A 13,011-nucleotide genomic window follows, 5' to 3' on the forward strand; every position below is an offset into this window, starting at 1 on the left:
GCGGACGATGGAGCGGCCCGCCGCGGCGGAGCGTTCTTATGCGCTGTCCGGGCGTTCTTCCAGCGCGGCCTGCGCCAGCAAAATCTCTGCGGGCACGCCAGCGGTCACGTGCGGGCGTCTGGCGGGCAACTTTTGCGGCGCGCGACCTCCACAGCCGGCGATTTTGTATTCGCGACTTGAGCTGCGCTTCACGCGAGGCCCTGGCCGCCGCTGCCGCCTCTCTCCGCACCCCACGCACCCCGCCACACCATGGGCCTGCCGACGTCCAAGAAGCACGCCGGCCTCGGCCACGCCATCGCAAACCGCCGCGCCAAGGAGGCGCTGACGCGCAACGGCAGCAACTTCCACACGACCGACTTCGACCGCGGCCTGCAGAGCGTCACGCACCAGGGCGACCTCGAGGAGTTCCTCTCCACCGCCCAGCTCGCCGACTCGGACTTCACCGCCGAGCGCCGCAACGTCTCCATCATCAATGCGCCCGGCTCGTCGGCAGGGCCGCCGCGCCGCGGCTTCAACCCCTTCCTGCTCTCGGGCCAGGAGGAGCAGGAGGTGCTGAAGCGCCAGGGCCAGAACAAGCAGCGCCTGCGTGTGCCACGGCGGTGAGTCGGCGGCGCGGCCTCGGAGATGCCGTCTTGGCTCTCTGTGCTCTACAGAGGCTGACACGCATGCTGCCAGGCCGCACTGGGACTCCACCACCACGCCCGCGCAGCTGCAGCGCCTCGAGGCCGACTCATTCCTCGAATGGCGGCGCTCGCTCGCGCAGCTGACCGAGTCGCAGTCCTTCATCCTCACGCCCTTTGAGCGCAATCTCGAGGTGTGGCGGCAGCTGTGGCGCGTCGTCGAGCGCAGCCACCTCGTGGTGCAGATCGTAGACGCGCGCAACCCGTTGCGCTTCCGCTGCGAGGACCTCGAGCGCTACGTTCGCGACGTTGATGTGCGGCCGGGAGAGTTCACGGAGAAGGAAGGGCAGGGACCGCGCCGCAACTTGCTGCTCATCAACAAGGCAGACTTGCTCGACGAAGGCCAGCGGTGAGTCTGTCGTGGCATTGCCTACGATCTTCTCGCCTGACGCGCTTCGGCCTTCAGCAAGGAGTGGGCGCGCTACTTTGAGGAGAAGGGCATTGCATACGCCTTTTTCAGTGCCGCCAACGCTGCGGCCATCCAGCTGGAGCGTGCTGAGCGTGAGGCAGCCGAGGAGCGCGCTGCCGAGCTGGCCGCAGCTCGCGCCGCCGCTGCTGCTCGCGAGAGCGGCAGCGAAGAGGACAGCGACGACTCGGACGACTCGGACGACGCCGGCTCGGAGGACGAGGACGCTGTCGCCGAGCTGTCACACGCCACGGAGCAGGTGCAGCTTAACGTGCCCAAGAAGACGGCCGAGCTGGTGCAGCAGGCGGCGAGCAGTGCCGCCAGCGCCGCGCAGCCACTAGCCGCAGCGGCCGCCGACCCGAAGGACCCGACGCGCGTGCTCAATGTGCTCGAGCTCGAGGAGCTCTTCATGCAGTCTGCGCCGCCGCTGTCCGACTTCGCGCAGGAGGACCATGCGGCGCCGACACGTCTCTGTGTCGGTCTCGTCGGCTACCCCAACGTGGGCAAGTCGTCGACGATCAACGCGCTGCTCGGCGAGAAGAAGGTCTCTGTCTCCTCGACGCCGGGCCACACCAAGCACTTCCAGACGATCAACCTCAGCCCCGAGACGGTGCTTTGTGATTGTCCCGGTCTCGTCTTCCCGCAGTTCGCCACGAGCGCCGCCGAGCTCGTCTGCGACGGCGTGCTGCCAATCGACCAGATGCGCGAGTACACTGCACCCGCCGAGCTCATCGCTCGCCGCATCCCGCGCGACATTCTTGAGGGCACGTACGGCATCCGTATCGACATGCAGCTCGAAGAGGAGGGCGGCTCGGGCACGCCGACGGGTCTGGAGGTCTTGACATCGTATGCCGGTGAGTCCTCCAGCGCGCTTGCAGGAGTGCTCAGCGCTGACTCGGGGTGACAGTGGCGCGTGGCTTCACCCGTCAGGGCCAGGGCAACCCCGACGAGTCGCGCTCGGCACGCTACGTCTTCAAGGACTACGTCTCTGCGCGGCTGCTGTACGCGCATCCGCCGCCAGGCGTCGACGCGGACAAGTTCAACGCCGAGCAGCGCAACGCTGCGCGTGCCGCTCTGGCCGGTCGACGCTATGCGCCGCTGCTGGCCGAGGAGGAGGAGGCGCGTGCGGCTGCTGCCGCCAAGGCGGCCAAGTTGGCGCCGCGGCCGCAGGGCGCGAAGAGCAAGGCCATCGACTCGTCGTTCTTCGAGCAGGAGGCTGCCTCGCGCCCCGCCGTCAAGGGCCGCAGCGGCAATGCGATGCACAGCCTGCGCAACCGCCTCAACCCCGACGGCACGCCGCTCAGCAAGGAGCAGGTCGCCGAGCTCATGGCCGCCGAGGCGGCGCTGGTCAACAAGAACGGCAAGAAGCACAACAAGAGCAGCAGGCGGCGCGTCAAGCAGCGCAGCGGACAGGGCTTCGCATAGGCGCCTCGATGCGCGGCGACCGCAGCAATACCATCGTCATACACACCACCAGACGCGGGCTAGGAGACGATGTTGTTACAGGCGCAGAGGCCGCGCACGTGGGGTAAGAAGATGGTCAGAGTGGGCAGCGCAAGGTCTACTGGCCCAGCTCACGCCGACCAGAATGAGGAAGAGGGTGATGGAGAAGGAAGCAGAGACGAGTAGTGTAGGATGAGCGAGAAAGCGTTGAGGCAGCCCGCCAGGAGCGGACCGGCCTCGTCTAGGCGTGTGAGGGTGCTTTGCGGAGCGTGAAGCGACGCGGCTAAGGAGCGAATGCGAGGGCGGAATGAGCCAGGACGGACGAGACGAGTTGGGGAGCACGAGACGAGGTGACCAATCAAGAGCTGCTGGTGTAGAGGAGCGTCGAGACGTACTTCTTCTTGAAGCGGATCGTCGTGCCGACAGCGACGCAGCCGTTCTTGATCGCCGACGCCGTGAGGTGGTGCAGGATGGCACTGTTTGGCGGCGCAGGCAGCAGACTGAGGTCGTCGACCGTGCCGCCCGTCGCCTGTGCGACGGCCGGATTGGCGGGCGAGGCGTTGAGAAGCACCGTCGAGAGCTGCCGCGGCAGCAGCGGCGGCGTCGGCAGAGACGGCGGCGGCGGCCCGTCCTTGCTGCCCGGTGCGGCACGGCCACTGGCGGCGGCTGCCTCGCATGCATCGCGGTAGGCCTCCTCGGCCTCCTGCGCTGCGATGACGGCCGCCGGGATCTCCTGCGTCCAGATCTCCTCGCGGGCTGCAGCGTGATCGAGCGTCAGCCGTGGTTGCTGCAGCTGGTCTCGGCGCAGCGGCTCACCTTTGTTCGGCCCGAAGACCTCCTCCAGCTCGCCTCGTCGGATCGCCTCTGCGCGTCGCGCCTGCTCGCGCAGGTCCATCGTGTTGCCGTGTCCAGCCAGCGCGCCGCCCGAGCGCCGCTTCTCCGCCGCCTCGGCAGCCGTGTGCGTCTGTTCCGTGGGGTCAGGGTCGTCGGGGATCGCCATCTCGATGTAGTTGACGAGATTGCCGCTGCCGTCCGTGGCCGTGGGCAGGTCGCGGCTGACGCGCCAGCGGTCGTCGACGATGAACTTGAGCCGATGCGTGCCGGGCTCGAGGTGCAGCACGATGGAGTGGTCCTTGCGGCTCGAGCGCTTCAGCGGCACCTTGCTGCGCCACTCGTTGGCAAAGGTGCCCGTCACAAAGACCTCGCGTCCGCCGCCCGCCCACGTCACCGTCACAGGCATGGCTGGACCTGTTGGCGGACGGTAGCGCCCGTCCGCTGGCGCAGCAGGCGTGGGCGTGAGTGGCGTGGGCCGTGCATCGCTCGGCCGCGCTGTGTCGGCTCGCGTTGGCGTCGGCGGCTCCTGAACACTCGGCGACTGCACAGGCACGTCGAACCCGCGCACCGGGACGCGAGGCACGTCTTGGTGTCTGCCAAAACCCGTGCCAGCGATCGGCGGAAAGGCCGGCGTGTTGACGCCCGACTCGATGCCAGTGAACACCTTGACGCCGGCGCGCCGCGTGCTGCTGCCCGAGCTTGGCGTGTCTGAGAAGTCGCCGCTTCGCCGCCTTGAGCCAGCATCCAAGTTCGGCTCGTCAGGCTCGGCTCGCGGCGTCAGCGCCTGCGGCGCACCGCTGCTGCTCGGAGTGGGCGTGCGTTCGCGCCTCGTCGCTTCACCCTCCGCCTCAGGGTCGACAGGTGTGTGGCTCCGCGACGGCCTGTCGTCTGCGCCCTCGGCTGCCAACGCTTGACTTCCGTCCTTCGGTTCCAGGTCCACCTCGGATGCCGCAGTCAGCTCCGCCGCGATCTGGTCGGCTGGCGCAGGCGTCGACATGCCGTCGCTGGCGCCCGGCGCCGCGCCATTGCCGGCGGGCGACGATGATCGTTCCGGCGAGCTGGCCTTGCTGGCGCTTCCCGGCTTGAACAGCACATCCTCGGTGTTCAGCACAGCGGCTGCCGCGCCAACGGGCGCCAGCGTCGGGGCGTGCAGCGTCTCGTCCATCCACGCCGAGCGCATCTCGCCCTGCCGAGTTGGAGACGACGCCAGAGAGCCGGGCGGCGATGCGTAGGTGCTCGGGATTAAAGTGGGAATCTTGAGGTAGGACGGCAGCGCTGCAGGCAGCTGGCGACCGAGCGGGTCGCGCGTGACTCCACTGCCGTCGTCTGCTTGGCCATCGTCGCCGCCAGACGTGATAGCACCTGATGGGCTGCGAGCTGCGGGCGTCGACGAGACGGTGCCGAGCGACTCGGCAGCACCGCCGGCATCGCTGAAGATGCCTCGTTGGCTCGGCGCGACGGCTGCAATGCCCGAGATTGCCTGCGGGCTCGACACGCCGCCGACGCCGCCGCTGGCGGAATGCTGATGCGACGCGAGACTCGAGCGCAGGTGGCTGGACGTGCCGCTGGCGTACTGCGAAGTCGTCGCGACAGACGGACTCGGAAAGGGCGAGACCGCAAGGTGTGGCTCGAAGCCGGGCGCACTCAGCGTGCCGGGCGCCTTGCGTGAGAGTCCTGACGGCGTGCTGGAAGGGGATCGTCTGAGCAACCCGGTCTGCAAAACACAGGCTATACGCGGAGCAAGGCGACACAAGCGCCCTGCAAGCCAGCAGAGGCAGCAGCAGCACGTTGCGACACGAGCAAGGTCTCCTTCACAGGCATCTCCACCGATCGATATCTGCGCTTTCCGGCTACTCACATAGGTGCTACTCCGTCTGGGTCCGTCAGCTCGATGCTCTTCTTTCGCCGGAAGGTCGGCGCAGCATCACTTGCGCCGCTGGTGGAGCGCCACGGCGACGAGCTGCCTGCGCCAGCAGCGCCCGAGAGCGCCGCACTGCCGCTGCGTGAGCGCGAGCGCGGTGTCTTCGCAGCAGCGGCCGAGCCCGAGGCGGCATCAGCGGCGGCGCTGCGCCCAGGCAAGCGCAGACTGCCGCCGCCGGCCTGACCGCGGTGCGGGCCGCGAGCGTGGAGATGCGACGCTGCCGCTCCTCCTGCAGCAGCGCCGCGCGGAGAGACGGGCGTCGAGCCAGTGGTGCTGGTGCGGCGCAGCGAGGGCGAGCGCGGCCGCGTGCCCGGCGGCATGCCATTGGCGCCGCCGGCGCTCTCGCTCGACTGGCTGTTGCCCATGCGAGCGACGCGGCGCGCGGATCGCGACGAGGGTCGGACGTGAGGAGAGCTCGGAGGAGCGCGGAGCGTGCTCGAGGTGCGCTGGACGCAGCACAGAGGCGGCCGCCAGCTGGCTCACGCACGGAGCGCAAGGCGCGGAAGAGCCTCGCCACGCGGATGCGGGGGCGCAGAGGCGCAGGCGACGATGCGTCAGGTAGCACGAGAGCGCGGTGCGGCGGGAGGCGTGAGTGAGCGGGCGGTGTGGATGGAGAGAAGGAGGCAGCGGCTGGAGGGATGCGGAGCGGACGCTCGTCGCACGGGCTTGGCCCCGGCTGATCTGGCTGCCGCGCGGCGCGGCGGCCGCGTCCTGTCCGCGCGCAGCACGCAGCGTCACCACGCGGCGCCCGCCACGGCGCTCCGCATGAAGCCTCGCTCGTGTGCGTGCGGCACGACGACCTGCGCTGCTTGGCGCTGCTGCAGCGCACAGACGGCCTGCTCCTTTCTCTGCTCGCCTCTCTTCGCTCTGCGTTCTGAAGGCGCTATGGAGACGCTGGCCGCACTCTCGCTGCGGGCGCTCTACGCTGCAAGAAGCCCTCTCGGCGCTCGGTAAGCCCGATGATGGCCAGGCCGCGCTACCCGACGCCGTGCGCGTGCCTGCCCAGCGCTGCGCCCGCTGCAGGGCCGAGCGGCCATGACGCACATCCTCGACAGATTGCTCGCCGTGCAGGCTGCCGGTCACCTACCGTGGGCGCTCGGAGCCGCAGCAGTCCAGGCACGCAGCAAGGGTGAGCAACGCTTCAGGCACCAGCTCAGGAGGGCATCGGGGCGTTCATTGACCACGCGGTTCGACACGCGCCGAGAGGGGCACATTGCGCTGTGGACCTGAGGCACGGCCAGCAGCCCTCTGCATGAGCCGCACCGAGCTCGCTCCGTCCTGCCTGCGTGCTTGCTCGTCAGAGGAAGCGAGAGGAAGAGAAGCACAGGATCATGCCGCGGCAAACAGCTTGCAGAAGGACTTGCGTGCACACAGGAGTTGAGCGGAGCCATGCAGGAGGTGCCGCAGTCGCGGCCGCCCTGGATCCTGGGCCCATGCGCATGCTCGAGCCCTCCGATCGGGGCCTCTCTCGTCTTCAAGAGTCAGAGTTCGGCAACGTCGACGACGCTCCCACAGGCCGCACGAGGATGAGCATACGGATATATTGAGTACGATCCAGCAGCGCAGCAGAGCAAAGGAGTGTGGTGAGCGCGCCGAGATGCGGCGGCAGCGAGGTGAGTCCAGGAGCAGACGGTGACGTGGGGTAACTAGAGGGTACATGGGCAGAGGTAGAGAGAGGGTCAAGAAGAGACGAGCGCGACGGCGAGCATCAGGCCATCAGATCCGGCGCCGGGCGGGCGGCTGGGCGGCAAAGGGGTCGTCGTAGGAGAGCGTCTCGACGGCATCGGCGAACGTGACGGCCACCGCCGAGCGAGGCGGGTCACGGAAGGGGTCGCGCTGCAGCACTTCGTAGCTCGGCACTGCGCCGGCTCGCTGAGCAGCAGCGACGTCGACGCCGCGAGCGGCTCGCGAGGCGTAGCCTTGCTCCGCTGAGCCGTCGTAGTGCAGCCCAGCGGGACGGGCCGACTCGAGAGCGTCGGCGTAGTGCGAGGCGTGCGAGTGAGAAGCGTGCGAGGTGCGGCTGTCGAGGGGCGCAGAGGGACTGCTGCCGTGCGACTCGGCAGAGGCGTCGGACGGGTAGAGATCTGCGGCGCTGTGCTGGGCGCTGAACGGGTGGTGGTACATCATGCTGGCTGCCAGTGGTGCCGAGACCGGGTTGCCATGCGTGGCCGAGCGCGACGGACTGGCGGGCGTGATGGCGCCGTACGTGCCAACGCCGCTGAAGCCCGACCGCGGCACTTCTTGCATGACGTTGAGCGCCGCCTGGTCGACCGAGTCGTCGACATGGTAGTTCGTCTGCGGCCGGCTGGGTTGGCCAGCAAGCCAGCTGTCGCTGCTGCGAGGCCGCTCGCGCTCGCGCCGACCAGCCAGTGGCATGGTGGCGTTGGAGCGCGACGAGGCAATGTAGTACGGCGGGTACGTCGAGGCGCGGTTGGCACGCTTGACGGCACGACGCTTGCGGAAGAAGACGACGACGACAATGGCCAGCGCGGCGCCGAGCAGTACGACGACGATGGGGATGTACACCTTGCTCTTGCCGCCTGGCGCGGCGTCGCCGGCGTTGCCATTGTCGTTTGACGAGGTGCCGCTGACGCTGGTGCTGGCGAACGGCAGCGCAATGACCGAGGTGCTGCCGTCGGCGAACACGACCGTCGACGACGCGGCAATGTTGTCGTGCTGCACTGCAGAGCCGCTCGATGGCGATGCGGCGCTGTTGGCGAGCGCCTGGTCGGAGGAGCCAACACGGGCCTCGCCGTCGGTGCTGCTGTTCGACGACGGGATGGCAGTCGGGTCGGTGGAGCGATTGTTGCCTGAGCCGGCCGCGCGGTCGTTGTCGCCGGAGCTCGCTGGCGAGTCTCCGGAGCTGCCTCCAGAGTTGCTGGAGCTGGAGCCAGAGCTGCTCGGGCTCGAGCCTCCTCCAGAGCCCCCAGAGTTCGAGGGCGAGCCCGAGCTGCTCGGGCTCGAGCCTCCTCCAGAGCCCCCAGAGTTCGAGGGCGAGCCCGACGAGTGCGACCCGCTTGACCCAGAGCTACCGCTGTTCTGGCCGCCGCTGCTGCTGCCACCGCTGCTGCCGCCCGAGCTCGACCCGCCGCTGGAGCTCTGTCCACCACCACCGCCATTCGACGGCTGCGACGGCGCCGGCGATGAGCTCTGCACCGGAGCCTGGCTCTGCGCGGGTGCGGGCGCAGCAGACGTAGCTGCTTGTGCAGAGGGTCAGTTGACGAGCCAGCGCAGCGTTCCGCACGCGGCACGCACTGTGTGACGAGCCAGGAGCGCCGAGGATCTTGCCGACGTTGCCGAGCAGGCCGCCGAGTGTGTCGCCAAGGAAACCACGCTCGTCGAGGTCGTGCGCGGCATGGCGCAAGGCGTGGCGCCGCTTCTCCATGCGAAGCTCAGGCTGCACCTGGCGTGGCTCGGCGGCGGGCGAAGACATGGCGTAGTGAGTGTAGAACTGTATGCCAAGCAGGGCCGAGGATCAGGCGAGTAGTTAGACGTGAGTGAGTGAGAAGAGAGCAAGACGTGGATGACGAGAAGGGAGAAGGGAGAACGGGACTAGCTGCAGGGAGAGGGGAGTGGTGATGGACGAGACGACGACGAGGCCAGCACCTGCACCTGGGACTGGCTGGCAACACCAGGTGGGCCCGAGCTGGCGGAGGGCCAAAGCAGACGGCTGACGGCGAGGGCGCTGATGGCGGCGTCAGAGAGCGGGCAGAGAGGCAGCGCGAACCGTGCGCGCCAAGCTGTGCCGCCGTGCCGCCGCTGACGCCGTCGCACTCGAGGCGAGCACACGAGCGGCAGCTGCACGAGCGCTGCGAGTGCATGGCATGGCAGACGATCGGCGGCTGCGCGGCCCACGAGGGGCGTGTGCGGAGGGCGGATGGCGGAGGACGAGGGCGGAGAGCGGCACGAGATTGCGGCCGCTGCGCCGTGCGGGCGGCGTGGGCGCCGCGCCGCGGCGGCGGAGGCGGGCCTGGCTGCCGTCCCAGGGGCTCTCGCGGCGCCGCGGCAGCGCAGGAGCCGCCGCTGCACCTTCCTGCACCGTCCTGCGCTTGCAAGGGGCGCTGCACGGCTGCTGTCATGCGCCTCTCCTCCCCCTTCTGGCGTCGAGATGCGCGCTGCACCTCCTCGCCCCTGCCGCCAGCCGCCAGAGAGGAGCCGCACCCACGCGGCGGAGCGGCGGAGGTCGCTTTAGGGCTGCGCTGGCAGCACGCTCCGCTCGCAGCCCTTCCGTGCGCGGATTGCCGGTCTCACACGCCATGAGCCTTCGCGGATGCCGCTGCCTTGCAGACGGCAGTGAGAGAGTGCTGCGAGAGGGGGTGTCGGGCGTCGTGACGGCGACACGGGAGCGCGCCTACCAAGTACGCTTCCTTCGCGCACGGCTCTTCCGCTCTGCTCTGCGCCGCTGGATGCTGAGAGCGGCTGTACGTCGCGTTGGCGTCGTCGTCGTTCTCCTCCGGGGCCGGCGCATCTCTGCCGCATACCGATGATCGCCCTCGCACGCCCGCTCAACGGCCGTGCGCCCGTGGCGTAGCTCAGCCGCAGCCGTTGGGCCATGGCTGCAGCGCTGGTGCTGCAGCTGCGGCAGAGGGGCGGCGATGGGCCTTCCCAAGAGATGCGCTAGCGTCGGCAGGATGCAGCGCTGGCGCCGTGCCTGCGGGCCGTGCCGCGGCAGCAAGCAAGGATCGTCAAGCTGAAGGGTGCGCCGGGCGGACGAGACCTCGACCGTGATGTGACGGCGACGGCGGCATGCCTCGCTCGACAGCCGCAGCGACACCGCTGGCAACTCGTAGCTTGAACTCTGTTCCCAGCGCAAGCGGATGCGAAGGCAGAAGCGACGCCCGGACAAGGCGGAGCTCGACGCTTGTCGCTGCGAACGCTGCACGTCGGCACGCTCTTGCAGCGACGTGCAGCCGCAGCGCATCGAGAGGTTCAGCGCTGCAGATTTCGCGCTTCGTTGGCCCACGCTCGCCCGAGCCGCCTCTGAGGCGACGTTTCAGCAGCACAGACTCGCTGCCATCGGGAGAGAGGATGTGCCGCGCCTCACTGTGCTGTCGCTGCTGACTGACTGCGCGCTGGAGGCGAGGCAAGGCAAGGCGGAGCGGGAGCGGGCGCAGAGCACTCAGCCGGCACCTTGCAGGCTGCAAGCTGTACGCGCGCATGCATGGGGGCGGGCGCAGGAGGTGCCGGATGCCGACGACGCGTCCAGCACGCGATCGTGCCGAGCCCCCATGACGGACAAGGCCCTGGGCCGGGACATGTGGAGAGCCGAGTGCCGACGTCTGCAAGGCTTCTGCTCGATTGCGAGAGCATCCGTCGCTCATGCCATCGGCTCGCGCTTAGGCCAGCCGGTGCGTAGATGCCAGAAGCAGACTAGGCAAGAGCTGGAAAATGCTCCGGGCGCCAGAAGCGTGCTGCTCTTGCTTCTCAGACGGCTCGACATCGTCTCTCAAGCGTCTCGAGCGTCGCTTGGGGGTCACATGTTACACGATGACAGTGCTGCGCTCCCTCCGTCGTCGCGGCGCAGGCACTACGCCGCCTTCTCCTTCTCCGCCGTCACAGCCGCCGCCGCAACCGTGGGCGCGCCCTGTCGTGGTCCGACGAGCTTGCTGGTCGCCAGCCGCAAGTAGCCCGTGAGCGCCTCGGGGCGTGCCTCGTACATGGCCGCCATGGTGGCCAGCGCCGCAGCCAGCAGCAGTGCCTCGCCGTGCGGCACCGGACGCACGCGCTTCTCCTTCTCGAGAATCTGCCACGTCGACTTGGCCGACATGCGCCCGACGTCTGATGGTAGGACGTCAGAGGGAGGCTGTGCGCGCTCTTGTTAGGCGACCTACACATGCCAAGCTGGTGCCGGCGTGCGGCAGGCACGAGGTAGATCGTGAGGCCGGCGATGAAGCCGTTGAGGAAGAACCGGCCGCGCGGAAGCAGCGTGCGTGGCTGAAGGCAGTATAAGGTCAGGCAATGAGACAGCGTGGCCGTCCATGCCTACTCACCAGCCAGTGCTGAAACACACAGATGAGCGCTGCGGAGCGGCTTGTCAGCTGCGGCGTCACATGCCTGCACACGACGCCACTCACCCCACGCTGTGCCGATGCCGCCAGAGATGACCGTCGCGCCCTGCACCACCGCCATGCCGAACTCTGCGGTGCGACTTCATCAGCGATGCCGGTCGTCTCGACGCGAGAAGACCCACTGAACAGCGCCGTCTCTGGGTCCTTGACAACCTTGCGCCAGCTGAGCAGCTGCAGTGCAGCCATCCACGCAGCGACGAACTTGGCGCTGGTGAGCCACTCCTTCTTGAAGAAGCCGAGAAAGTTGCGTGTGCAGCTCGGCTCTCTCGGATGCAGCACAGCACAGAGCAGACGCGAGTGTGCCGGGTGGGCCGGCGCATAGTCCAGCACCGTGTTGAGCGAGGCATACGGCGACGCCGGCGGCGGCTTGCCCTGAAGCGAAGAGAGCACGGGCGAGACGAAGCTCGGGTACGGAGCGGCAGTCGGCCGAGCAATCGTCAGTTCGCCGACGCCGTCGAGGACCTGACGGCCGCTGGGCCACTCGATGCTGGCGGGCAGGTCGTGCGGGCGCGGTGGCAGGTAGGCCGAGGAGCGCTGCAGCGGCCGGTCATCAGCAGCAGCTTGCAGGCAGGGCTACACTCATACTCACGCTCTCGATGATCTTGCCGTCTGAGTGCGGGAGTAGGAGTGAGCCAGGAGCGTCTAACGTGCTTCTCACTACTCACAGCCGGCCGGAAACGCCTCGGGGTAGAGCAGGTAGGCGTAGAGCAGCTGCGCGTTCGAGACGCAGTACAGTAGCGCCGAGTCGCACCACGCCGGCACCCAGCTCGTGATGCGGCTGCCGGAGCGCCGGCTCTCCTGGTACGCCGCCGCCGCCGCTTTGCTGGCAAAGTCGATCGCAAGCATCTGGCGCGGGAACGGATTGGCGGGCAGAAGCAGCAGCGCCGGCGTCGAGAGACTGGCTGCAACGAAGGGAGCAAGCAGCGGGGAGCGCAGGAAGCGATACAGCCGGGCCTGCAGGCGGGCACGGTGTGTCTGTGCCTTGGTGCCCGAGTCGCGCGGGGCAGAGCGGGCAAGCTTGAGCTGCGAGAGGAGCTGCAGGATCGTGCGGTAGAGGGCGGCGTAGAAGAACAGCGCCGAGCCAGCACGGAAGGAGCTGGCCGAGGAGAAGATGCGTCGCAGCGCATCGCGCGGCCTAGACACAGGTGTGAGCACTGGCAGGGGTGCTCGACAACGCCGCCGCCTCATCCGCTTCTCCCTCGCCGAGATGCCCCGATCCACCTCCACTCACGAGATCTTGCGCAGCACGGCCGGCAGCACGGCGTCAAAGGCGGCGTTGAGCAGGTAGCCGAGCACAAAGGCGCGCGTGGCGGTGCGCGACGTGAGCGGCAGGCGTGCATCGTCAAGCCAGGCGGCGTCGGGCTTCATGAACTCGGCGCGCGCAGCCGCGACGGGCGTGCCGGGCGTCGAGGTGCCCGGCGTCACGGGCGAGCTGCGCGGCGGCGGCGGCGCGGCCAGGCGCGCCTTGGCGAGCAGGCCACGCAGCACCCGCAGCTCGGCGGGCGTGACGAGCAGCGAGGCGGGCAGCGGCAGCGGTGCCTCGGAGCTGCGTGCGGACATGCTGGGCGGTGTGGTGGTGCGGAGCGAAGGATCCGGAGGCGGGCCTCGCGTCATCCGGCGCTCGCTGGCCCGGACCCGTGTGCGGGGAGAGTGATGACA

The 13,011-nt window shown here is 68.8% G+C and overlaps 5 protein-coding genes across 5 annotated transcripts; 1 reads left to right on the plus strand and 4 right to left on the minus strand.

Annotated features, from left to right (window-relative positions):
* The first annotated feature begins 199 nt into the window (after positions 1-199).
* On the plus strand, positions 200-2,571 carry FA09DRAFT_332094 (P-loop containing nucleoside triphosphate hydrolase protein). The gene is made up of 4 exons (XM_025743311.1): positions 200-599; positions 676-1,029; positions 1,087-1,940; positions 1,994-2,571. Exons 1-4 carry the CDS (start codon positions 250-252, stop codon positions 2,509-2,511), a joined length of 2,076 nt encoding a protein of 691 aa, XP_025595730.1. The 5' UTR covers positions 200-249; the 3' UTR covers positions 2,512-2,571.
* FA09DRAFT_332095 (hypothetical protein) lies at positions 2,571-5,923 on the minus strand. Its single transcript, XM_025743312.1, has 3 exons — positions 5,222-5,923; positions 3,346-5,048; positions 2,571-3,285 (listed from the first exon to the last, which is right to left on the minus strand). The coding sequence occupies exons 1-3, from the start codon at positions 5,647-5,649 to the stop codon at positions 2,888-2,890; spliced, it is 2,529 nt and encodes an 842-aa protein (XP_025595731.1). The 5' UTR covers positions 5,650-5,923; the 3' UTR covers positions 2,571-2,887.
* An 891-nt stretch (positions 5,924-6,814) lies between these two features.
* On the minus strand, positions 6,815-9,183 carry FA09DRAFT_332096 (hypothetical protein). The gene is made up of 2 exons (XM_025743313.1): positions 8,540-9,183; positions 6,815-8,484 (listed from the first exon to the last, which is right to left on the minus strand). Exons 1-2 carry the CDS (start codon positions 8,715-8,717, stop codon positions 7,001-7,003), a joined length of 1,662 nt encoding a protein of 553 aa, XP_025595732.1. The 5' UTR covers positions 8,718-9,183; the 3' UTR covers positions 6,815-7,000.
* A 687-nt stretch (positions 9,184-9,870) lies between these two features.
* On the minus strand, positions 9,871-10,721 carry FA09DRAFT_140672 (hypothetical protein). Its single transcript, XM_025739128.1, has one exon. It carries the CDS (start codon positions 10,603-10,605, stop codon positions 9,970-9,972), a length of 636 nt encoding a protein of 211 aa, XP_025595733.1. The 5' UTR covers positions 10,606-10,721; the 3' UTR covers positions 9,871-9,969.
* A 90-nt stretch (positions 10,722-10,811) lies between these two features.
* Positions 10,812-12,720, minus strand: FA09DRAFT_301580 (hypothetical protein; the record flags this gene model as incomplete). Its single annotated transcript, XM_025740371.1, has 7 exons — positions 10,812-11,062; positions 11,116-11,218; positions 11,275-11,303; positions 11,359-11,421; positions 11,475-11,912; positions 12,018-12,487; positions 12,584-12,720. The coding sequence occupies 7 exons, from the start codon at positions 12,718-12,720 to the stop codon at positions 10,812-10,814; spliced, it is 1,491 nt and encodes a 496-aa protein (XP_025595734.1).
* Between the last annotated feature and the right edge of the window lie 291 nt (positions 12,721-13,011).

Source organism: Tilletiopsis washingtonensis (assembly GCF_003144115.1).
Source record: "Tilletiopsis washingtonensis strain MCA 4186 unplaced genomic scaffold FA09scaffold_22, whole genome shotgun sequence".
Taxonomy (NCBI): Eukaryota; Fungi; Basidiomycota; class Exobasidiomycetes; order Entylomatales; genus Tilletiopsis; species Tilletiopsis washingtonensis.